Here is a 27731-nt window from a genome sequence, read left to right as displayed (position 1 = left end):
TGTAAATTGAACCCCGAACCTTCTTTGGTATTTTCAAATGATTTTTTCTGTTTAAATCTTTGAAAATTATAAGTTGTCTTAATTTCTTTAAAAATTAAGTGGCGACTCTTTCCTAAGTATTTTTCTCAAATTTAGAACATTTCAAAAAGTGATTTTTCTAAAGGTTAGGAAAATTACGACATAACACTAACCCAACGCTATGTGATCTCACATACCTCGTAGGGATCACCCCTTGACGAAATCCACAAGCTAAACTCGACGATCTGGACGAAATCTTGATTTCTCTTCTCCCTTCTCCTCTTTTCTCTTTTCTCCAAGCCCTAGCGTGAAACTTCAACTTTTCTAAACTGACTAAAATCTGATTTACCCCAATTAACTCCTAAAAATGAATTAGAATAATTAGGTAAGGAAAAGACTAAATTACCCTTCCAAAATCCGGATTAGACTTTCTTTATTCAAACAGCCCAACTTCCAAAGGGGATAACGCACTCATACGAACTCGGAATTGCACAAACTCGGCGGCGTTGGAAAGTTTATTCCAAGAGATTTCCAACCATATCTGGAAATAAACATAAATCATCATGAGGTAGGAGTTATGGCCGCTTGAAATTGACCAAAAAATTCTTTCCCCAACTTTTAACTCTTTCCTAGTTATTTCAATTTGTGAGATGTTACATCAGTACCTTCCCAACCAGCAGCAGCAAAGGTAAATCACATATCAAAATCACAAGCACATAAGACATTTTGTGATGTTCTTCCTTTGCGATTACGATATGCTTGTTGCACTGCTTTAGGAACCTCCCCTTCTATATATGTTCCATCAAACTCACCAACACAATCCTATCAAATTAAAAATACATCAATATTAGTTTAGTGAACATAAAATAAATTGGAAGCATTATAGAATGCACTTCATAAAAATAATGTTTGTAAGAGTAATAAAAATAGTGCTTCCAAGACAATGCAAAGTCATAAAATAAATATTATCTCTTTAAACAAAGTTGATAGGAAATATGTAACTAAATACTAATAACTTACACATATAATATAAATGTGCACTTATTAAGGCTATAAAATAAATTTATTACTCAACAATCGATTGGTGTGAGTTGAAGTGACTATATGTTGGTGAGAATAATAAATTTTATGTCGGTGAGAATAATAAATTTTAAAAAGTAATGATGTGATTATAAATTTTATTTACATATGAAATAAATGGTTAGTAGATATAAATGTGGGGTTGTTTTAACAAAATATAAACTCGTGGATCAATTTTTGTACTAAAATATCTCAAATCATGATATGGAATTCCCATGTAATTCCATATCATGGTTTGTAGAGAATATGAAATCACATCTCATGATATGGAATCAACGTAAAATTGCATGTCTAAACGCTGATTCCATCATACGATACCATATCATGATATGGTATCGCATGGCCAAACGCCTACTTAGTCAAATGGTTCAAATATTCAATTATTGGCTAACGACCCCAATTTCCTCTTGGAGATTTTATTCCCCTTTTTTGAAAAAAACACAGAAAAATCAACTAGTATTATTTAATTCTGCTATATATTTTTATTTGTTCATCCATATTCGTTGATACATTGGAATAATTTTTGAATGATAAATACATCGATGACATTGATTTCTCAATATTGTATTCATTGATATTGACAATTTATAGGTGTCACGACCCAAAATGAGTCGTGAGTGGCACCCATAGTTAGCCTTCTAAGTGGCCGAACCAAGGAATCGAAACCCTAACATATATCAATTATTCAACTACGAATAACAACAATAATGCGGAAGCTCAAAACTTATTAAAGTAACCAATCAAATAAACCTCTAAAATCTAACACTTATTATCCCCAAAATCTGAAAGTCATCACATTAAGGACATCTAATCTTCAAATACTAAGTCTAAGAGTATTAATTAAAGACACCAAAATAAATGAATAAAATAGTTTATGTCCGAAAACTAAGAACATCACGCCATGACCAAGAGAATCCAACACGAGCTGGAATAAATAGCTCACCCTAGAACCTGATGTGCTGGAGAAGAAAAACACAAGTAGGGCTCAGTACAGGGCAACATGTACTGAGTAGATATCATCGGTCAACCCAAAATAAAAACTAATATGTAATGAATAATAGTATAATATCAATTATGACACTTAGCAGGTGGCAAGCAACAAACACATGAACTAGTGTCAACAACACTAAAGTAAGTACATAATCAATTAACAATATCAAGATCACACATGAGGACTCATGCCTCCAAACCAAACTAATTTGGGAATTGAGTTCTTTGAGATTGAGTACATTAAGTTAATTCAATATATTTTTCCTTTAATGTTACCGTGTCGGAACGTGACACTCCGATCCAATTATACCGTATCGGAACGTGACACTCCGATCCAATAATACCGCGTCGGAACGTGACACTCCGATGTAATTATACCGCGTCAGAACGTGACACTCCGATCCAATTATACCGTGTCAGAACGTGACACTCCAATCCAATAATACCGTGTCGAAACGTGACACTCCGATCCAATTATACCGTGTCGAAACGTGACACTCCGATCCAATAATTTCATTAATTTATTTCATCAAGCCTTCTTTATTCAAGGCATTACTTCGATAGAGAGGGTTTCAGATTATAAATTTCACGGTCTCAAGATTTTAGACCAATCACAAACCATACAACCAAACCACACAATCAAGTACTTAGAGAACTTCACAATATCACTCAATACATGTCAGTCACTATTAAGAGTCTAACTATCGAAATAGAATAAACCATAACCTACCTCCACCGAAGAACTGACGTCAGACAAGCTACTTCTCCAATGCCTTTCCTTTCCTCAATGCCTTCGAACCTTTCCAATCTATCAAGTATATATGCATACTTTGTAAGTTACAAGCCTATAAACACTCATATTATTCTATGTCCAGCCTATACCCAAAAATTCCCCTAATTCTATAATCAACTTCCTAAAATCCAAACCTATGGATAAGTCTTAATTCCTCCCATTAGCATATCTTTAATGGAATTTAAAAAATTGGATACACCTAATATTTAATTACATATCTCAATATATCAAAACTTGATTTATTATATGATATCTTACTATCAAACTTCAACCCAACACACAGGCCGTACCTACAACATCTCATATAGCTAGCTTATGATAGATAACTGAATCAATCCAACACACAAACCGTACCTACAACATCTCATATAGCTTATGATGGATAATTGAAGGTGATTGTATTCATTAGTAATTCTGATCAAAAGAGGAATTTGGAATTTCCAACAGAAACAACAAGAGGAACGAAGACAAAATTATATGCATGACTTTTCCGATTAGCAATTCATCCTTTCTATCCTTTCTTAACTCATCATTATTCTAATCAATAGCATCATTAATTCCTTATACAAAGATTCCCTTAGTTACATTGTCAATCCACTATTTCTGTCCAAAATATATCAACCACAATCAAGTAATTAGATAGTTACTTTCCATTAAAATATAATATACACACATATATGAATGCAACACCTCAATTCTCTTACCTCTAACATTATAATAATAATAATAATATAAATTCTTGCCTAACAGTTTCACCTCCAACCCAACCTAACGCAACTATCTATTATCCAATCTTAATTATAAAATAGTTTCTAACTGTTATCTATTCACCAAGCTTTAATTATACCGCCACCAAGAGATAACTATAGGTAAATCAAATTGAAAGCGTAAATTAGGTTACCTGAATCGACCTTCTCCATTACCGCTTGTGCCCAACCGTCAAGCCCTCTTTTCTTTTAATTAGCCACTCAAAATTAGTAAACCCTAATTATTAGATGAAGCTACTTATAAAAGCGGTAAAAGTGATCTACTATTAATTTTAATGTTATCTCCTTTCACCACCAACTAAAATAATTATTAAAACTACCCCACTAAATTCATAATTGTAGTTATGAATAGTCCAAAGTACCCATTTAAAATCTATCGAGAAGTATTTTATGGAACAAAAAGTTCTAGTACTAAAAACGACCAAATGGGTCGTTACAATAGGTAAGGGACAAAATGGCCTTTTCCTTTAAACCAAGTAACCAACTAATTAGGATTTCTTTTTTAATTTATACACATAATGTGAAGGGGGACAGTGAAAATTGAATTCAAACATAATATGCGTGGACATCCACGGTCCACTGATACTACTATTTTGTAAATTATGAATTTGACAAGAATGAAATGAGAGATTTGATTTTATAATCGTTTACGAATATTTTCTAATTATATGACAAGAGTTTCAAACAACAGTACACCAACCCTCTTCTCAACAACAAATCGATGGTGTACTGAGTTATGGTTCAAAATTAATTTCAATTCATCAAAATCTACTTCAAAATTATTTTCAACCCCTTTCAACAATAAAAAGTCGATTTGACCACAAAATTTTTGGTTTAATTGTTGAACCCACTTTAAAGCTTGAAGCTTTGTTCGTCAATAGTGATAACATTTTCAACCTCTTTTTTTTAAAAATCACTTTGCGTTCAAAATTTTCGATTCAATTGCGGATTCACTTTTACGCTTGAAGTTTTGTCTGTCAATGAAAATAGTATTTTCCATCCTTGTCAACAACAACAAATTGAATATAAAAGTTAAATTTTTTGAAATAACTTACATATTTTTAAAATTTATTAAAGTATTATAAATCATAATAGTCTCAAAAAATTATAATACTATCATCAATAATTGATGGTATATTCTCAATTTTAAAAAAATAATTCAAAGGTAATTTTTATCTAGTAAAATGTAGGGAAATTTCAGAAAATGACATGACACGTTTTATTTATGTTTTCAAAGTCTTTCTCAATGCATTATATATACACCGCATTAGCAATAATGACAATATAAAATGAAATTTAAGAAGATTTACTAGCAAAAGTAGAGATGTTGTGGTCCCTAGCTCTGAAATGTATTTATTGATGAATCATTTTGTTAGTAATAGAGACGGATTTAGAGTTGAATGTTATAATTTTAAATTTTACGATAACGAATTCAAGTAATAATATATGAGTTTCAAATCCAAATATATATTTTTAATGAATTTCAAAACAAATATAAAATTTATGATAAATCTATTGAATTTGATTTTGGGTAAAAATAATAATTAAAAATCGGGTAAATTATTGAGATGAAGCCACATGCACATTCGTTAGTTTTAAGGGTATACATAATCCGAAAAATTAATGGTAAGAGAATATACAACCTTAAAATATAACATAAAGTATTAATATACCATTTGTGATAGTTCGAAGATGTATTTATCAGTTTTTCGTTAAAAATATAGTAAGAAAAATCATTCTAATTCTTTTTATATACATCACTAATAATCCTCATTATTTATCAAGTTGGGGCACTTTTTGTTTTTCTTGTTATTTTCCTCACAGAAAAATTAACGGGAGAGCAGCTTGAAAAAAGAAAAACAAAAGAAGAAAAAGAGGGATATTAAAAATGAAAAATGGCCTAAAATACTCTTCAAATATTGAAATTGGTATAAAAAATACACTTTGTTGACCTATTGGCTCCATAATATCTTTTACGTCACCTTTTGTCTAGTTAAAGATGAGTAGGCAGGGCGTTAGGCTAGTGCCAATGAAATACGTAAACGAGGACATATCACATGGTTTTGTACTGATCAGTTTTAAGATGTCGAGTGACGTTTGCTCCATCTCTTAAAATTTAGAAGTGTTTGTTGAATTGTATTCTCAACCGTTTTAAAGAACAAAGGGATACATTAGAATAATTTTTGAATAATAAATACATCCATACATGGCCGGCTCTATGCTTTTAAAAATAAGGCCTTCGCCTTAGGCCCCCAAATTTCGGGGGCCCCAAATTTTTGTCAAGAATAAATTATGTGTTAAAATATTTATAGAAAAAATAATTATTTATGATAAAAGTATAGTTTTTTTTAAAATAAATTATTTTATCTACTTTAACATCTTTTGAACTTTTTTTAAAAATAAGAATTAACAGTGAAAAGTGTTGAACAAAGTGAATTACAAATTCTTTTTTATTTCTTTTTAAATTTTAATTTCAAACATTACTCTAAGCATATTAAAATGAGGTATACCAAGTCATCAACTTTTTGAGTCAAATTCTATGATTCTAAACTTCTAACTCTTATCTTTATTTAATATTTATCAACTTATTACTTATATCATTATGTTAACAATGCATATAATAATTGTCTCACTTAAAGGATGTTTTTCAATGTTGTGTTGATAAAATCTTACCTAAAACTAGTAACTCAAAAAAAAATATTAAGTACTAATAATTTTCATCTTAATAGTGTAATTTTTCTTTTTTGAATAAATACGTATATGAAGTGTATTTATATTTTAGGCTGCAAATTGAATTTCGCTTTAGGCCCCCAATTACGTTGAACCGCCCTGCATCCATGACATTGATTTTCTTATCCTTATATTCATTGATACATGTTTGATGCAGTACTCCTGCACTTGTTGATATATATTGTATTTTGAATGAGAAATACTATCGTCACTTTTATTTCTCATTCAAAATACATCGATGACATTATATTATTCAAAATTTGGCAAATTTATTATTCAAAAATTCGACAATTTTTGCCAAATTTTCTCACACTTGTATTTGTTGATACATCTACAAATTAGAACTACTTGTTGATTTGCAATTTTTTGTCTGTTAGAATCTTGTCTGGTTGATTTGTACACAACCAACAAATATATCAAAAAATACATTTATGTATATATTAACAAAATCTTGCGTGTTTGTATACAGAAACAGACATAAAATACCAATCTTGCATATTAATTGTTATTGATAAATAATAGACTTCGAATATCTTTGAAGAAAGACTCTCATGAGATTTTGCCGTTTGATCATGAGATTATTCAATTAAGACAAACAACTAACATATTTTTGATTCAGGATCACAAGATTTAAAAATATTTTTTACTTTCTTGATTTAGGTGTCAAGTCAAAATCAGACAAACAAACTAAAACATAAGAAGTAATACACGATATGTAAAAAGTATTTATTAAGGAGAGTACATTTAATTAAGCCACACTTATTTATTCCATTATATATAGTAAGAGTACATGGAGACATTATTATAATGAACATACATGAACCCTAATTATTTTTGACATGTGGCTGCTTAATTACTTCAATAATAATCCATTAATTAAGCCACGCTAGGAATTTGTACAACATCACCCAAAATGTTATCAATAAGACGAACTCGATTACAACGATAATCCAATGGGACTGGAGAGCCATTCAATATTATTGGAACATCATTTATGGATGGATTTTCCTTCTCAATTATTTCCTTAGCAAGCTTTGTTGGTACACCAATAAGTTCTGGCCAGAATTGTTTTCCTACATATATATACACATAATTGATTATAATGAGAGAAACAAAGAACAAGAACAGAAGACATTTTTAGTAGTAGCTAAAAAGAAGTAATCCTTTACAGGAATTTTACCTTTGCACCAAGATTCAGATTCCGATTCCTTTAGAAGTTTTATGACTTCTGATCCATCACCTTCTTTTCGTGCCATGAGAGTTTCAAAGGCTGTAAAAAAACATTTCAATAGCAATTAATGAGAATATTATCTTTATACATTCAACTAAATATTATCCTTTATATTTTAACATGTTATAATTATAATGAACCTCTTAATAACATTTTAGCTTATTAATCTATTTTTTATGAATGATTGTTTATAGTTGTCTTTTAAGTATCATGCTAATAGTGTAACAATTCTTTTACGTTATTATTATTTATAGTGTATTTGTCATTTCAAAGTTAGATCATCAAAATAATATGATATGCTTAAAAATTGATGGCACAAGCAAGGGTCGAAGGAGATTCATCTGAACTGAGGCGGAGCTAACATTTTCAAGCAAAAGGGTGTCAATAGACAAGCCATTGAACAAGTTGCTCATTCGAACCTCCTTTGCCAGTTAGTCACATTATATTTACAAGATCATAACTCTTTTTTTAATGTAAATATAGTATATGGTGAACCCTTTGCGAAAGTTCTTCTCCTCACCCACCAAAAGAAATATAAATTATTTACAATTCGAATAAATTCTTGCATGTGTGTTTGACCAAAAGTAATATATAGAGAGAGAAAGAGAGGTACTAACAAGTTGCAAGAAGAAAGAAAACAATGATGTGAGCAAACTTTGACTCCATTTTCTTTTAGTTGTAGAGAGTAGAAGGAATTGAGTGAATTTGTATGAGTGCATCACATTAATTTATAGGCAGAGATTGTCTTCATTGTAGTGAGGTACTACATACTAGTGGTGTCTAACAACCACATGTTGAACAATTTGAAGATAAGGAAATTTTTTTATGTTTTGATATTTTTTTAATTGCATACGAGAAATGAGGAGGGACAGTGAAAATTGAATTCATGTGTAGTGTGTGGGGAAACATCATACACACCGATACCACTAATCGGTATAATATGAATTGGATAAGGGTGAAGCGGGAGATTTGATTTTATAGTCGTTTATAAATTTTCTAGTAATATAGGTTTTTTTAATTTAATTTATAGGAGATTGTTACAAAATAACATAGAAGATCTTTAAATATATAAAATACATGTTGGATTTGTAAGCCCCTTTTTTTTAAGAAAATTAAAATTGTAAGTTGATTTTGGAGATCATTTTCCTCCATAGAAATAGAAAATATAATTGTTTTAATTATTTTGTTTTTAAATGAAGGATTATCCATTTAGAGTAGTTGAAATTTTAAGAGAGATACTTCTTTCATTAAAATATCAATAAAATTCCCTCAAAATATAGGGGGAAACAAAAGAAACTTAATTAATTTATTGGTAATTTGGCTTCTTTATTTTATCACAAGGCTAGCTAGACTTTGTATTCTTCTCAATTGCATATCATTATTTTCGTTTACGTTTTTTAGTTTCTTATACATATTTTGATTAATGTATAAGAAAATTTTATATACTTCTTTAGAGTTCAATTTTATATATATATATATATATCCAAGGCTCAAACTCAATATTTTTATCAATATTTCTTAAATCTTATATACTTCTTTCTCAACACATTTGGCATATATACACCGCATTTGCCAAGAAAGAAAAGAATAACGACAAGGATAATAAGTGATGGCATATTTTCAAAAGATTTAACTAAAAAGAATAAAAGGTAATTTTTATCTAGTAAATAGTGGGGAAATTTCAGAAAATGACATGGCACGTTTTATTTATGTTTTCAAAGTCTTTCTCAATGCATTAATTAGATATAATGACAAGGAAAGAAAACAATATAAAACGAAATTTAAAAAGATTTACTGGCAAAAGTAGAGATGCTATGGTCCCTAACTATGAAATGTTTTTATTCATGAATCATTTTGTAAGTCATAGAAAGAGATTTAGGAGTTAAATGTTATAATCTAAATTTTACGATAACGAATTCAAATAATAATACATGAGTTCCAAATTTTAATTTTAATATATATATATTTAATGAATTTTGAAACAAATATAAAATTTATGATAAATCTACTGAATTTTATTTTAGGTAAGAAAATAAATAAAATCAGGTAAATTATTGAGACGAAACCACGTGTCCATCTATTAGTTTTAAGGGTATATACAACTTGAAAAATTAACGATAGGAGTATATACGGTTTACTGAAGGGTTTTAACATATCATTTATGATATTTCGGGAATATATTTATCATTTTTGATGAAAAATATAATAAACAAAATCATTCTTATTCTTTTTACAGCACTAATCTTTCTCATTGTTTATCAAGTTGGTGCTTGGAAAAAAGAAAAACAAAAGGAGAAAAAGAAAGCGATATTTTTTTTATAAAAAATAAAAACTATGGTCCCCTATAAAATGTTTCTATTCATTAGTCATTTTGTGAGTATATAGACCATATAAAAATGTGGTTTATAATTATAGGTACTTGATATTGATATATTGTTTCTAATTATTATTATACCTTTCAACCATGCACACATTTATATGTACTTTTTATGTTTACAATTTTCGTTCATTGAGATTCAATTGTACTATTTTCTTTGCTCCAAAGTAAGTGTTATTTAAGTGAAAATTATGTTTATTAAATAATTAATAAATATAATGTATATATAGTTTATTACTTCCTCAGGCCTCCTTTTTTTTAAAAAATAATCAAAAAGTATTATATAATGCAATTCTTTTCATGTTAATATGATAAATAAATATTCTTTAAAATGTAAATTAAACTTCGCATAATTTGAATCTCAAATAGCTAAATATCACTTGAGACGGAGAGCGTATTTGATACCAAAAAGTAAAATTGCTATGGTCCCCTAATGACATGTTCTTATTTATGAGTAATTCTGTCAGTACATAAAACGCATAAAAAAATGTGTTATAATTGTTTGTATTTTTTTATATTAATATATTGCTCCTAATTATTCTGCTTTTCAATTTATTAAGTTGCGTGTGAATCCAATATATCATGCATTTATTCTTTAGATATCTCTGATATTTTTTATGTAATTGACAAACATGTTTCTTCTTTTGTATTTTTATAAGAAATTAATAAGAGGAATTTTATAAAAAAAAAGAAATAAGAGGAATTTGGAAAAAGTATTTTTATGTATACAAGGACTAGAATAGAACAACCCTCAAAACTTAAGATTACCATTTGACTGAAAATCATATCGTATTCAGATCTTATGAATTGTATTCGAGATTTTTTGATATCGATTGAAAGCGAATTTTTGTAAACTTTGTAAGGAAATAAAAAGAGAATCAAATATATCTCCATTTTATATAGAGTAATTTTATCTTTCATTTGGAAAATTTTCGACTCATAACTCTATTCTTAGTCAAATGGTTCAAATATGCAATTATTGGCTAACGACCCCAATTTCCTTTTGGAGATTTTATTCTCCTTTTTTGAAAAAACCACAGAAAAATCAACTAGTATTATTTAATTCATCTATTTATTTTTATTTGTTCATCCATATTCGTTGATACATTGAAATAATTTTTGAATGATAAATACATCGATGACATTGATTTTCTCAATATTGTATTCATTGATATTGACAATTTGTAGGTAAGGGACAAAATGGCCTTTTCCTTTAAATCAACTAATTAGGATTTTTTTTTTTTAATTTACACACAGGATGTGAAGGAGGACAGTCAAAATTGAATTCAAACATAATATGCGGGGATATCCACGATCCACTGATACTACTATTTTGTAAATTATGAATTTGACAAGAATGAAATGAAATTTAATTTTATAATCGTTTACGAATATTTTCTAATTATATGATTTTTTTTTCAATGGGAGCTAGAGTACTAGAATATAACATAGAAGATCTTGATTATGCTTAATGAATAAAAAATCTTTCTTTACCAAAAAAAAAAAAAAAGGCTTAGGAAATCATTTTCCTCCTTAGAAATTGGAAATATAAAGGTTGGGACTTGGGAGCATAATGCTGAGTTTTAATTATTATTTTTAAAATGGGGAATAATTTTGTTTAAATAAACTTCTGGATTTAAATGAAGTAAAATCCACTTAAAGTAGTTTGATATTCTAAAAGAGAAACTTCTTTATTTTTTTCTAAAAAAATCAACAAGATTTTGTATTCTTCTCAATTGTGTATCATTATTTTTCTTTATTTTTTTTAAAAAAAATTATTTGGTATTTGATATTCGCTTTGAAGTTCAATTAATAGAAATTTATACTGAGAAGTTTTTTTTATATATCCAATGCTCAAATTCAAAACTTCTAATTAAAGATGAATACATATTGGTCCCTCAACCTTAATTTATTCCAAAGAAAATATAACATATTGTCACATTTTTTTTTTTTTGGGGTGTGGTGGGGAGGGAGTTGGGGGTGGGAGGACTAGTTTGACAATTACAATTCAAATCCTAACTATCACACATTAATTAAATATATGGTCCCAAAGATGTTACTTTTCTGGTGTAAATCAAATCAGATAATTATCTAAAGAATTTATACAAAAACCTCTAATTAAAGATGAAGAAATACTAGTTAGTCCATTCGATGACAAAAACTTATAATTCTACCTTAACCTTCGATGATATTTTAATTAGTCCTGGTCCCTCAACCATCTTAATTAGTTCAAAAGAAAGTACAACACTTTATTCACGTTTTTGTCTTTTGGGGTGCAGTGGCGGTGGGGACTAGTCTGAGAATTGCAATTTAAATTCTAGGTACCACACTTTAAATCTATGGAAAAAAGATAAATATATTCATGAACTATCATAAATGATACTCCATTTAAATACCCTCTGTTATATCTTAAGCTTGTATATATTTTTACCGTCAATTTTTTGCGTTGTATTTTCCATTCAGACTAATGGATGAACATGTGGCTTTATCTCAATACTTTACTTGATTTTTCTTTATTTTTTTACCCAATTTCTTTTTTTTAAAAAAAAACCACCCCCTTTCTCTTCATTATTGTATTGCATCCTCCCAAAAGTTTCAGACAATACTGTAACTAGGGTTGTTCAAAATCAAACCGAAACCGATAATCTGAATCGGAAAAAAATTATTGGTTTATCAGTAATGGGTTATTGGTTTAGCGGTTTGGATAATGGTTTTGTTTTTTTTTTTTTATTATCGGATTATCGATTCTTAATGGTTTGAGGTTTTTTTCTTAACATGGTTAACCGATAACCCGATAGTAAATTTAATAATTATATTTATACCATTTTGTATATAAAGTCTTTAACTTAGATTTTGGTTTCCTACTTTTATTTCTTCAAACTCTTGGTTATTCTACAATGTAAAACTCTTGGTTTCTAAGTGATTTTCAATGTTTTCTTTTTGGTTCAAATCTTAACGGTTAAGCCGGTAACTTAACCGATAACGATCAACAACCGATAAAGCAATAACCGATAAGCCAATATCTTAATGGTTCTATAACGGTTTAACATCTATACTAATCGATAACCAATAAGCCAAACCGATAAATTTCAAAATCGAACTGAATCGATCGATACGCAGTCGTAACTACAACAAGCTTCTCAACAACAACAACAAATCAATCCTCTCGACAACAACAACAAATCAATTTGAAAAATATTTTTCAATCATGAAACAAAATCAAAATCTATTTCAAGAATTTTTTTAACCCTGAATAAAGTTATTAAATCAAAAGCTTTCCAACAACAACAAATCGATGGTGTACTGCGTTAAAGTTGGTTTGATTGCAGGACCACTTTAAAGTTTGAAGCTTTCTCTGTCAATAGTGATAGCATTTTCAATCCCTTTTAATAACAAAAAAAATCAATTTGAGTTCAAAATTTAAGCTAATGTAACCTTGATAAATTTGTTTCCTTTGCCAACCAAAAATTCTTTTACTCTCTTATCTCAATTTATGTGACGATTTTTCGACTCTTATTCTGTTTGTATCCACAAAATATTGCATTCAGATTGTATTTATGTATACACCATCTATGTGAATGCATCCTAGTGATACAATGTGTACAGTTACTAACACTCTATTTAGATCATTGTTACTCATTGTATTATATTGTATCGTTACTATACCTACAATGTTTGTTTTGATTGTTACTTAAAATGTATTGTATTGTATTATTAAATTTTGTTGTTACGTAACAATGAAAACTCCTATTTTATGGAACAACCGATTTGGTGTGTTCCCATTGTTACTTAATTTATTTTTCCAATTATATCTTTACATAATATTTCAAATACTATTTTACCCTTTACCTTATATTATTTAATTCTAGTCAAACCTCCTACCCTAGAATAATTAAGGATAATTTAGTAAATTTATAAATTACAATACAGTACGATACAATTAAACCAAACAATTAAAATGTTATTAAACAACAACAAACAATACAGCCTAGCCAAACATTGTATCTACCATACAATACAGTACAATAGAGTATAATACAATATAATACAATACATTATGAAACAATGGGTAACAATGATCCAAACAGAGTGTAAGATAAACTATATATGATTCATAATTTTGAAAACTGTAGTCATACATGGTAATTAATATCCAAATTATACTGCTTTATAGAATATCAACTGAATTTCGAGCATTCAGTAATTTTTGCCCAGATTTCGAATTTACACTGTGAAACCTGTTGGTATTGATTTCAGTACCAAAAAATTGTTTATTTGACAAGTGCAATTTATTTAAGTGGTTGAATACCTCCACTATTAAACCAGTAGGGTAAGTGAGAATACGAGATCCGGTCAAATATGTGAATGTGAATGTAATTGAAGTATGGTTTTATCTAAAATTGCAGTAATTGAAGCAATATAATTATTGTCGGTAACTAAATTATGTTTAATTTTATGCTCATTTTATACGAGGACTTAAGTGATTATGATGTGACACTGAGATTGAACTTAGGACATTTGCCTATTGATATCAATTTTTTTTTAATTTTCCACTCGGTGTTTGATATTCGCATTGGAGCTCGATTAATTCAGATTTGTGTTGGATAATGCCCCATTGGAGGGTTAGCGCTTCCTACCAAAATTTTTTTCCATATCCAAGACTCATTTAAATAATAAATATGAGATCGATATGATTATTTACTTAATAATTATATTTTCAACACATTTCATCATAACTTTTTTTTTTCAGTATTTCGCGGATGGGTGATATGTCATCTACCCACTGTAATATATCACGTTTAATTATCATCTCATTTATATAAGCTTTAACTATTCGTCAATTCATAAGAAAAGTAAAACAAAATTGGAAAAGACTACAACATAAAAGAAAATAATAAGGGTAGACAATTATATTACAATAAAAATAAGGAACATTAGTTTTATTTATCTTGAAGTAGTAGAAGTACATGAAGACATTATATTTAATATCTCCACTTTATTTATTTTTCATAACATAATGTTACTAACCCATACTGGGAGTAACTTGAACAACGAGTTTAAAGTCAACAACCAGAAAAACTCTGCCACAAACATAATTAAGTGGCTTAGGCATACCAGGAAATAGAAGCCTAACTTCATGAACTATGGAATTTTCCTTCTGAATTACTTGTTTTGCATATCCTGCTGACTTTCCAACAAGTTCAGGCCATGATAGCTTACCTACAATAATTACAACAAATATATAATTATGTGATGACAAGGGAATCCCGTAGCCGCTACTCTTTGGGTGCGTACAGGGTAAAACCCCCCGCTCCTATGCAATAGCTCGCAAATCATGTAGGAGAGGTAACCCACACCACTAGGCAAGCCCGGTGTGACGAGCTCGAGAGCCAGAAAGCAAATCCCTTGCTTTCTGCTGGCAAGGGGTTTCGAACTTGACACCTCTAACATGGAAGTGCCAAGCCCAAACCACTGGGCCACTTATAATTATGTAATAATAGTGAAAAAAATCATAATTATGTAACCATCTGTGAAATTAATTACCTGGGCAAAATACAAATTCGCCATCATTTTCCACTGGAAGTTGCAGTACTTCTATGCCATCACTGATCAAATCTCTTGCCATCAGTGATTGAAAAACTGTAATTAAAATAATTAATTACATATTTGAGAGATAATATATACTAGTAAAATATACATGCACGAGCATTGGCGGAGTCACTAGTTTCAAAATCTGAATAAGTAAACACATGAACTAGTTGAAGGGGTTCAAAATCTACTATACAACATACATATGATAAGATTTCTCCATTCTTAATTAGTAGTCTCGAATTCGAGCTTTAGAAATAGAGAAAATAACTTACTCTTGGACTTCTCTTAAGCCCCTTTGGAGTCTCATGACTTCCTTAAAAACTCTTGCTAAGAACAACTCGTCGACAAAGTATTGACTCTACTTTTCAACCACCTCATGTATGGTGGGTAGTCGAATGATTCTGAGAAATGCACGAGTTAGAATAAGTCTCTATGACATAGCTCTATTGCACGATTAGAGTATGAAAGAAGGGAAACTTTTCTTAAATGTCTGCAGTCCCTCATTTATAGAAGTGGGGCCCTCACAACTATAAACAAGATCCTACTGCCACGGCTTTATAAACACCCTAGGACACTTAAACTCTGTGCTATGATACCAAGTTTGTCACGACCCGAGCCTACACCCTAGACGTGGCCGGCACTCGAAGACCATTGCTGGTCCCCAAGCGAACCCTCATCCTGGCTGACTACAAGTGGAAAACTGATTCAAGCATACAAAGCTTAAAAACTGAAATAAAAGTTCATAAGACTTAAATACAAACTTTAAGTCCAAAGAAAACTATGTATAATAAAATATATACAACTCGCCATAAAAATGCAACTTTAGTCTTTAAAGCATTTAACAAAATAAATAAAGACTTCTAAAACTCTACTGTCTATCTATGAAGCCTCTAAATGACAATGATGTAAGTCTGGACAATACCCACGACCTCCTAACAACTGAAAGTAAATGGAATCCTCCGGAAGCAATGAGGCTCACCATAGCTAACTCGAACTCTCGGATGTATCAACGAAGCTCCTGTTGATGATCCTGAATACCTGTGTCTGCATCATGAAAAGATGCAGGCCAAATGGCTCAGTACGTGGAATGTACGAGCATGTAAGGGGAATTCTAAAACATAAACATAAGCTTGAAACTTGATAAAAAGGAAACATACTTGCCTCTTTTCAATCTTACTCAACTCAAGGAATACTCCAAACTACTCAAACTTACTCAACTCAGAAGTACTCAAGGATAAGATACTCAACTCAGAGATTAGATACTCAACTCAAGGATATGATATTCGACTCAAAGATATGATATTCGACTCTGGATACTCAACTCTGGATACTCAACTTTGAATACTCAACTCAATATGACTGAACTCATTTCAATATAAAGCAATTTAAAACAAGTGCAATATAAAGAAACAAACTGTTTAAAAACATGCTGTGAAATCTGTGTGTATGCAAGGATACAACATAACTCTGAAATGTATATAAAAATACAATAAACTGATGTATATAAAAATACAATAACTTCTGTGGGAGTTTCTCTAACCGACAACCATCACATAAGAGCTATAGTGATGATACAGCGATCTACCTCACGCTGCCAGCGCATCCTATACCCGGCCAAAGGTATAGGACCTGAACTGCCTAATGGATCCACTAGTCTATTTCGAAAAAGGTTCATCTAAAAAGTATGACCCTTTTCTACCCATGGTGGCTACATGGTTTATGGAGGCTGTGAGTTGTCTAAACTCTCCCCCATATCGGTGCTCAATACTACTCCCAAAAATATACTAGCTCTTATGTTTTAAAAACATACTTCTTTCTGCTGATTTGAGATAATTGCTCAAAAACTTAGCTCAAAGGCTATCTTGGAAATCTCAGTTTCCCTGCTTGCTTCATTTAGAAAGCTATTACTCTTTTCTGAAAACTAGCCCGAAGGCCCTTTGGAAATCTCAGTTTCCGTTCTTATTTAAATGTGAAAACATTTATAAACTCTTTGGGAATACTTAGTCCCCATATACTTTTGAAGAAAAAGACTTCAAACTTTACTCTTTACTCTTTACTGAACTCAAAACTTAAGTCTTAAAACAAAGTTAAAACGTTTGTAAAAGACTTCTTAAAATATGGTTCATACCGAATTATGGACATGAACTACTCAATGCAAGGTTTTCAATAACCATAGATAGAACTCAAATACTTGGAACTCAAGAACTTCAATGATATTACTAATTTCAAGAATGCTCAACTCAGAGGGTTCGTGCGGAATTATAAGCATGAACGACTCAACTCAAAGACTCAAAGATACTTCTCTTCTCAAGACTGCTCGACTTATAGGATTCATGCGGAATTATGGGCATGAACAATTCAACTCAAAGACTTTATGGGTAACATGTAATAGTCCCATGCTTAGAAATATAATCTCAAAGGGGATTAGGAACTCAATACTCAAGACTTAGAACTTGAAGATACTACTCCTCTCAAAGATACTCAACTTCTGGAGTTCATGCGGAATTTATGGGCATGAACGACTTGACTCGTAGGTCTACATAACATTATGAAACTCATGTATGTGACTCTTCTCATTCTCTGACTTACTTCCTCAAAACTTAGTTCAAATCGATAGTTGATCTCAAAGGATTCACAATTGAACTCAAAGGCTTCCTTGAACTCTACTCTTAACTCTCTCTTGAATTTGAATTATGAATTCAAGAGTTATGATTCATGATATGAAGGATCTCAATAACAATATAGCTATTCGATAATTAGGAATATAACTTTTAAAAGAAACGTGAATTCAAGAACTCAAAATCAACTTATCTCAAGAATACTCAAATCTAGGGAAAGTTTCCTAGATTACTCTTTTACTGATCTGAAAGTAGATGTAGGGTGTGAGGACGAACTAGTCCAACACTATGATAGCCTTACATACCTAGAAGAACAAGATTATTGAAGAATCTTGAAGAATCTTTAAGAATCTTGAAGAAGAACTTGATTAGAAGCCTTGAAACCCTAGCTTGAAGGTAAACAATCAAGAAGACCTTTCTTGAGATTCTCGAGTTAGTTTCTTAAAATCTCTATAGCCAAAAATTATGATTTTCATGAGTGAAGATGAAAATCTGATTGTTTTGAGCTTTTTATTAGTCAAGAAATTCGTTGATGGTTTTCTTGGAGGTAAAAAGACAAAAACCGATTATTTTCAATATTTTCCCGTCGGCTAATTCGTAACAGCACTGTATAGGTTACTAAAATAGTCATAACTTTTTACTCAGATATTGGATTGACGTGAAATTGGTGGGGTTGGAAAGTAGATTCAATTACCTTTAATTGGATAGGTTATGGCTCACGTAACTCTTAATATTCTAAGAGATATGGTCGTTTAAAGTTGACCTAAGCAGAATCTTACTTCAAAACTTAATAAACTTCAAGAACTCATCAAGAACTTAAATCCATAAATTTCAAGAACGAAATTACGCTGAATAAATCATGATTGGCGTGTGGGTGAAAGAACCCAACACTATGGAAGCTTACATACCTCTTAGGGATCAAATCCATGGCGAAAATCCGCTACAACACGCAAAAATCTCGACGAACGCTTGATCCTCTCCTCTTTTCTCCTCTTTCTCCTCTTTTCTCTTCTTGAACTCTCAACTAAAACCCTAGGTGTATTTTAGAATTACAAAACTGAACCTAATCAGATTAGACCCCTAAAATATTACTAAAAACGAATTAAATCTGTTTTGGTAAGGAAAAGACCAAAATACCCCTCTAAAACCCGGTTTTGACTTTCCTTAACTGGACAGCCTAACTTCAAAAGGCCATAGCTCACTCATCCGACCTCGAAACTTATCAAACTCAGCGGCGTAGAAAAGATAATTCAAAGATGTTTCCTATGGTAACTGGTAGAACACCTAAATCATCCTGAGATAGGAGTTATGGTCGTTTGAAGTCAACCCAAAACTCATACTTAGCTTAACTTGCAAAATTTCAGATTTTTGCTATTTCCAATTTAATTCTTTTTGGAACTCAAGGTGCTACATCTAGTAACCTTAACACTTAAGAAATTTTAATTCCTCGGTAAAATCTCACTCACTTCGATAAACGGTTCGAGTCTTAGTTAAAAAAAAAATTCTGGGGTGTCACAGTTTTAACATATCATTTATGATAATTCGGGAATATATTTATCATTTTTGATGAAAAATATAATAAACAAAATCATTCTTATTCTTTTTACAGCACTAATAGTTCTCATTGTTTATCAAGTTGGTGCTTGGAAAAAAGAAAAACAAAAGGGGAAAAAGAAAGGGATATTTTTTTTATAAAAAATAAAAACTATGGTCCCCTATAAAATGTTTCTATTCATTAGTCATTTTGTGAGTATATAGACCATACAAAAATGTGGTTTATAATTATAGGTACTTGATATTGATATATTTTTTCTAATTATTATTATACCTTTCAACCATGCACACATTTATATGTACTTTTTATGTTTACAATTTTCGTTCATTGAGATTCAATTGTACTATTTTCTTTGCTCCAAAGTAAGTGTTATTTAAGTGAAAATTATGTTTATTAAATAATTAATAAATATAATGTATATATAGTTTATTACTTCCTCAGGCCTCCTTTTTTTAAAAAAATAATCAAAAAGTATTATATAATGCAATTCTTTTCATGTTAATATGATAAATAAATATTCTTTAAAATGTAAATTAAACTTCGCATAATTTGAATCTCAAATAGCTAAATATCACTTGAGACGGAGAGCGTATTTGATACCAAAAAGTAAAATTGCTATGGTCCCCTAATGACATGTTCTTATTTATGAGTAATTCTGTCAGTACATAAAACGCATAAAAAAATGTGTTATAATTGTTTGTATTTTTTTATATTAATATATTGCTCCTAATTATTCTGCTTTTCAATTTATTAAGTTGCGTGTGAATCCAATATATCATGCATTTATTCTTTAGATATCTCTGATATTTTTTATGTAATTGACAAACATGTTTCTTCTTTTGTATTTTTATAAGAAATTAATAAGAGGAATTTTTTTTTAAAAAAAAAAAAAAGAATAAAAGGAATTAGGAAAAAATATTTTTATGTATACAAGGACTAGAATAGAACAACCCTCAAAACTTAAGATTACCATTTGACTGAAAATCATATAGTATTCAGATCTTATGAATTGTATTCGAGATATTTTGATATCGATTAAAAGCGAATCTTTGTAAACTTTGTAAGGAAATAAAAAGAGGATCAAATATATCTCCATTTTATATAGAGTAATTTTATATTTCATTTGAAAAATTTTCGACTCATAACTCTATGCTTAGTCAAATGGTTCAAATATGCAATTATTGGCTAACGACCCCAATTTCCTTTTGGAGATTTTATTCTCCTTTTTGGAAAAAACCACAGAAAAATCAACTAGTATTATTTAATTCATCTATTTATTTTTATTTGTTCATCCATATTCGTTGATACATTGAAATAATTTTTGAATGATAAATACATCGATGACATTGATTTTCTCAATATTGTATTCATTGATATTGACAATTTGTAGGTAAGGGACAAAATGGCCTTTTCCTTTAAATCAACTAATTAGGATTTTTTTTTTAATTTACACACAGGATGTGAAGGAGGACAGTCAAAATTGAATTCAAACATAATATGCGGGGATATCCACGATCCATTGATACTACTATTTTGTAAATTATAAATTTGACAAGAATGAAATGAGATTTAATTTTATAATCGTTTACGAATATTTTCTAATTATATGATTTTTTTTAATGGGAGCTAGAATACTAAAATATAACATAGAAGATCTTGATTATGCTTAATGAAAAAAAAATCTTTCTTTACCAAAAAAAAAAAAGGATTAGGAAATCATTTTCTTCCTTAGAAATTGGAAATATAAAGGTTGGGACTTGGGAGCATAATGCTGAGTTTTAGTTATTATTTTTAAAATGGGGAATATTTTTGTTTAAATAAACTTCTGGATTTAAATGAAATAAAAATTCACTTAAAGTAGTTTGATATTCTAAAAGAGAAACTTCTTTATTTTTTTCTAAAAAAATCAACAAGATTTCGTAATCTTCTCAATTGTGTATCATTATTTTTCTTTATTTTTTTTAAAGTTTTTTATTTGGTATTTGATATTCGCTTTGAAGTTTAATTAATAGAAATTTATACTGAGATGTTTTTTTATATATCCAATGCTCAAATTCAAAACTTCTAATTAAAGATGAATACATATTGGTCCCTCAACCTTAATTTATTTCAAAGAAAATATAACATATTGTCACATTTTATTTTTATTTTTTGGGGTGTGGTGGGGAGGGAGTTGGGGGTGGGGGGACTAGTTTGACAATTACAATTCAAATCCTAACTATCACACATTAATTAAATATATGGTCCCAAAGACGTTACTTTTCTGATGTAAATCAAATCAGATAATTATCTAAAGAATTTATATAAAAACCTCTAATTAAAGATGAAAAAATACTAGTTATTCCATTTGATGATAAAAACTTATAATTCTACCTTAACCTTTGATGATATTTTAATTAGTACTGGTCCCTCAACCATATTAATTTGTTAGAAAGAAAGTACAACACATTATTCACGTTTTTGTCTTTTGGGGTGCAGTGGAGGTGGGGACTAGTCTGACAATTGCAATTTAAATGCTAGGTACCACACTTTAAATCTATGGAAAAAAGATAAATATATGCATGAACTATCATAAATGATACTCCATTTAAATACCTCTGTTATATCTTAAGCTTGTATATAATTTTACCGTCAATTTTTTGCATTGTATTTTCCATTCAGACTAATGGATGAACATGTGGCTTTATCTCAATACTTTACTTGATTTTTCTTTATTTTTTTACCCATTTTTTTTTTTTAAAAAAAAAAACCACCCCCTTTCTCTTCATTATTGTATTGCATCCTCCCAAAAGTTTCAGACAATACTGCAACTAGGGTTGTTCAAAATCGAATCGAAATCCATAATCTGAATCGGAAAAAAATTATTGGTTTATCAGTAATGGGTTATTGGTTTAGCGGTTTTGATAACAGTTTTATTTTATTTTTTTGTTATTGGATTATCGATTCTTAATGGTTTGAGGTTTTTTTCTTAACATGGTTAACCGATAACCCAATAGTAAATTAAATAATTATATTTATACCATTTTTTATATAAAGTCTTTAACTTAGATTTTGGTTTCCTACTTTTATTTCTTCAAACTCTTGGTTATTCTACAATGTAAAACTCTTGGTTTCTAAGTGATTTTCAATGTTTTCTTTTTGGTTCAAATCTTAACGGTTAAACCGGTAACCGAACCGATAACGATCAACAAACGATAAAGCAATAACCGATAAGCCAATATCTTAATGGTTCTATAATGGTTTAACATCTATACAAACCGATAACCAATAAGCCAAACCGATAAATTTCAAAACCGAACTGAACCGATCAATACGCAGTCCTAACTGCAACAAGCTTCTCAACAACAACAACAAATCAATCCTCTCAACAACAACAACAAATCAATTTGAAAAATATTTTTCAATCATGAAACAAAATCAAAATCTATTTCAAGAATATTTTTAACCCTGAATAAAGTTATTAAATCAAAAGCTTTCCAACAACAACAAATCGATGGTGTACTGCGTTAAAGTTGGTTTGATTGCAGGACCACTTTAAAGTTTGAAGCTTTCTCTGTCGATAGTGATAGAATTTTCAATCCCTTTTAATAACAAAAAAATCAATTTGAGTTCAAAATTTAAGCTAATGTAACCTTGATAAATCTGTTTCCTTTGCCAACCAAAAATTCTTTTACTCTCTTATTTCAATTTATGTGACGATTTTTCGACTCTTATTCTGTTTGTATCAACAAAATATTGCATTCAGATTGTATTTATGTATACACCATCTATGTGAATGCATCCTGGTGATACAATGTGTACAATTACTAACACTCTGTTTGGATCATTGTTACCCATTGTATTATATTGTATCGTTACTATACCTACAATGTTTGTTTTGATTGTTACTTAAAATGTATTGTATTGTATTATTAAATTTTGTTGTTACGTAACAATGAAAACCCCTATTTTATGGAACAACCGATTTGGTGTGTTCTCATTGTTACTTAATTTATTTTTCAATTATATCTTTACATAATATTTCAAATACTATTTTACCCTTTACCTTATATTATTTAATTCTAGTCAAACCTCCTACCCTAGAATAATTAAGGATAATTTAGTAAATTTATAAATTACAATACAGTACGATACAATCAAACCAAACAATTAAAATGTTATTAAACAACAACAAACAATACAGCCTAGCCAAACATTGTATCTATCATACAGTACAGTACAATAGAGTACAATACAATATAATACATTATGAAACAATGGGTAACAATGATCCAAACAGAGTGTAAGATAAACTATATATGATTCGTAATTTTGAAAACTGTAGTCATACATGGTAATTAATATCCAAATTATACTGCTTTATAGAATATCAACTGAATTTCGAGCATTCAGTAATTTTTGCCCAGATTTCGAATTTACACTGTGAAACCTGTTGGTATTGATTTCAGTACCAAAAAATTGTTTATTTGACAAGTGCGGTTTATTTAAGTGGTTGAATACCTCCACTATTAAACCAGTAGGGTAAGTGAGAATACGAGATCCGGTCAAAAATGTGAATGTGAATGTAATTGAAGTATGGTTTTATCTAAAATTGCAGTAATTGAAGCAATATAATTATTGTCAGTAACTAAATTATGTTTAATTTTGTGCTCATTTTATACGAGGACTTAAGTGATTATGATGTGACACTGAGATTGAGCTTAGGACATTTGCCTATTGATATCAATTTTTATTTTTATTTTTAACTCGGTGTTTGATATTCCATTGGAGCTCGATTAATTCAGATTTGTGCTGGATAATGCCCCATTCGAGGGTTAGCGCTTCCTACCATGATTTTTTTTCATATCCAAGACTCATTTAAATATTAAAGATGAGATCGATATGATTATTTACTTAATAATTATATTTTCAACACGCTTCGTCATAACTTTTTTTTTTAGTATTTCGCGGATGGGTGATATGTCATCTACGCACTATAATATATCACGTTTAATTATCATCTCATTTATATAAGCTTTAACGATTTGTCAATTCATAAGAAAAGTAAAACAAAATTGGAAAAGACTACAACATAAAAGAAAATAATAAGGGTAGACAATTATATTACAATAAAAATAAGGAACATTAGTTTATTTATTTTGCAATAGTAGAAGTACATGAAGACATTATATTTAATATCTCCACTTTATTTATTTTTCATAACATAATGTTACTAACCCATTCTGGGAGTAACTTCAACAACGAGTTTAAAGTTAACAACCAGAAAAACTCTGCCACAAACATAATTAAGTGGCTTAACCATACCAGGAAATAGAAGCCTAACTTCATGAACTATGGAATTTTCCTTCTCAATTACTTGTTTTGCATATCCTGCTGACTTTCCAACAAGTTCAGGCCATGATTGCTTACCTACAATAATTACAACAAATATATAATTATGTGATTTCTGTTTTAGTAAGGTGAAAATATTATGTATATGTAAAAATTATAATTATGTGATAATAGTGAAAAAAAAATCATTATTATGTAACCATCTGTGAAATTAATTACCTGGGCAAAATATAAATTCGCCATCATTTTCCACTGGAAGTTGCAGTACTTCTATGCCATCACTGATCAAATCTCTTGCCATCAGTGATTGAAAAACTGTAATTAAAATTATTAATTACATATTTGAGAGATAATATATACTAATAAAATATATATGCACGAGCATTGGCGGAGTCAATAGTTTCACTAAGAGGGTTCAAAATATGAAGAAGTAACAAATGAACTAGTCGAAGGGGCTTCAAAATCTACTATACAACAACAACATACATATGATAAGTAAGATTTCTTCATTCTTAACTAGTAGTCTCGAATTCGAGCTTTAATTGAATAAGTCCTGTTAGAGAAGCTTACCGATTAAATAAGCCTTACTAATTAGTATAAATTTGAATTAATCGAACCAAAAAAAAAAAATTAAGGGCTAATTACATACGTGATGCAAGAAGCAAGAAAGCAAGCACATGAGATAACTTGAGCATACTCTTTCCCTCCATTGCTTTTATTTATTTTTCTTTCAAATAATTGTGTTATGGTGTAAGACTCATTGGTTACACATGGATATTTATAGGGAGTTAGTGAGAAGTCGGGTGAATTTAATAATAAATGTTATGATAGATATCGAGTAACTCAGCCCATCAATAATTAATAGTATATTTTCAATAGATTTAACTTAAAAAAATTAAAAGGTAATTTTTATCTAGTAAAAAAATGTGGGGAAAATTCAGAAATGACACGACACGTTTTATTTATGTTTTCAAAGTCTTTCTCAATGACAAGGAAAAAACAATATAAAATGAAATTTAAAAAGATTTACTAGCAAAAGTAGAGATGCTATGGTCCCTAGCTACGAAATGTTTTTATTGATGAATCATTTGGTCCGAAATAGAGGCGGATTTAAGATTTAAATGTTATAATTTTAAATTTTACGATCATGAATTCAAGTAATAATACACAAATTTCAAATTTAAATTTAAATATATAGTTTCAAAACAAATATAAAATTTATGATAAATCTATTGAATTTGATTTTGGGTAAAAAGAAATAAAACTCGGGTAAATTATTGAGATGAAGCCACATGTACATTAATTAGTTTTAAGGGTATACACAATTTGAAAAATTAACGGTAAAAGTATATACAAATCTTAAAATATAACAAGGAGTATTAACATACTATTTGTGACAGTTCAGAGGTATATTTATTATTTTTCCGTTAAAAATATAATAAGCAAAATTAATCAAATTCTTTTTACATACACCACTAATAATCCTCATTGTTTATCAAGTTGGTGCACTTTTATCCCTAGGCTGTTGTTATTTTACTCACGGAAAGATTAACGAGAGAGTAGCTTGAAAAAACAAAAACAAAAGAAGAAAAAGAAAGGGATATTAATTATTTTTTTTATACAAAGCTATTGATTTCAGAATTCACGTGAATTCAATATTTTAAGGATAGATCTTATCTGAATATATATACACTTCACCAGAATGAACAAATACATACTGGCAAAATAACAAGAAGAAAAAAAGAAATAAAGAAGTAGTAATTGTTAGTGAAAAATTACAAAATAACATAATTACAAGATTACAATTGAAAATAAAAATGAAGAAATAAATCTCTTCAGGCTGAGGCGCGGATATCTCGCTCTCTTTAAGGAGATTCAAGCCCACTACAATAAATGTTTTTCACTGGTCCAGCAATAGTCCTTCTTGACTTGTCCCATCCAGGATACAACAGCCTATTCACGAAAGATAACTCAACAACTCTGGACAAGAGTTGAGTCCAAAGCTCCACAAAAAGAACACCTCCCTTCAACTAATAAGAACTCTCTTTTTTTTTTTTAACAAACTTTATGCACTCTATATTTTCTTATATGTAAAACAAATGAAGACCATCACTATTTATAGTAGAAGAAGTCATCCTAGGAATAAATAGAAAGATAATGGGGTACTAAATAGTGAAGATAATACTCTTAGGAGTTACATATGTTATAAGGTATAATGGAGGAATAAAGAATGAAAATAAAGTGACACTTAGGGTGTGTTTGGTATGAAGGAAAACATTTTTCGGAAATTGTTTTCCAATTTTCTCATGTTTGGTTGGATTAAATGTTTTGGAAAATGTTTTCCAAATCAACTCATTTTCCTCAAATTTAAGGAAAATAACTTCCCTTCAAAACTTAAGGAAAACATTTTCCAAAACTCTCTTCCAACTTCCAATTAAAAAAAAAATTGTTGAAAAAATCAATTTATTTTGTCCCTACCCTCAAACCAGCCCCCCAACCAACCCCCCCACCCTCCCACGCCTACCGCCCCCCACCCCAAAAATTTTTTTAAGTATGTCTTTAAAAAATATTTTCAATTTCAAAATTTCATTTTTTCACTTTACCTTGACCCCCCATCACACACCTCCTACCCAGCCCCCCACCCACCCC

The 27731-nt window shown here is 29.6% G+C and overlaps 2 protein-coding genes across 4 annotated transcripts in view; both read right to left on the bottom strand.

Moving 5' to 3' along the window:
- Positions 1-7107: 7107 nt before the first annotated feature.
- The window catches only part of LOC125852527 (proteinase inhibitor 1), a 38130-nt gene continuing 17506 nt past the window's right edge, over positions 7108-27731 (bottom strand). The window contains exons 1-3 of one of the 2 annotated variants that reach the window (XM_049532256.1): positions 8227-8353; positions 7559-7648; positions 7108-7451 (exon numbers count right to left, since the gene is read on the bottom strand). In XM_049532256.1, coding sequence (XP_049388213.1) covers positions 7255-7451; positions 7559-7648; positions 8227-8275 — 336 coding nt within the window. In that variant the 5' untranslated portion in view covers positions 8276-8353 and the 3' untranslated portion in view covers positions 7108-7254. Of the gene's footprint in view, positions 7452-7558; positions 7649-8226; positions 8354-27731 lie in introns of those variants that run through there. The other variant, XM_049532257.1, reaches the window with a different exon arrangement.
- Positions 14912-25864, bottom strand: LOC125852525 (proteinase inhibitor I-B-like). 2 transcript variants are annotated; one of them, XM_049532252.1, is made up of 3 exons: positions 25732-25831; positions 15531-15626; positions 14912-15206 (listed from the first exon to the last, which is right to left on the bottom strand). In XM_049532252.1, the coding sequence occupies exons 1-3, from the start codon at positions 25790-25792 to the stop codon at positions 15010-15012; spliced, it is 354 nt and encodes a 117-aa protein (XP_049388209.1). In that variant the 5' UTR covers positions 25793-25831; the 3' UTR covers positions 14912-15009. The 2 variants fall into 2 exon arrangements, with proteins under 2 accessions (XP_049388209.1, XP_049388210.1); XM_049532253.1 differs by lacking the exons at positions 14912-15206; positions 15531-15626 and adding exons at positions 24888-25160; positions 25302-25397 and having other exon boundaries at positions 25732-25864.

Source organism: Solanum stenotomum, unplaced genomic scaffold, assembly GCF_019186545.1.
Source record: "Solanum stenotomum isolate F172 unplaced genomic scaffold, ASM1918654v1 scaffold36528, whole genome shotgun sequence".
NCBI classification, from domain to species: domain Eukaryota; kingdom Viridiplantae; phylum Streptophyta; class Magnoliopsida; order Solanales; family Solanaceae; genus Solanum; species Solanum stenotomum.
This window is presented reverse-complemented; position numbering and strand designations above follow the sequence as displayed.

Excerpts from the sequence above, each read along its gene's own strand:
- LOC125852525 (XM_049532253.1), bottom strand. The coding sequence starts at position 25,792 with ATGGAGGGAAAGAGTATGCTCAAGTTATCTCATGTGCTTGCTTTCTTG. Across the intron at positions 25,398-25,731 it reads TTTCTTGCTTCTTGCATCAC|TTTTTCAATCACTGATGGCA; the intron begins GTATGTAATTAG and ends TTTTAATTACAG. Across the intron at positions 25,161-25,301 it reads CGAATTTATATTTTGCCCAG|GTAAGCAATCATGGCCTGAA; the intron begins GTAATTAATTTC and ends TAATTATTGTAG.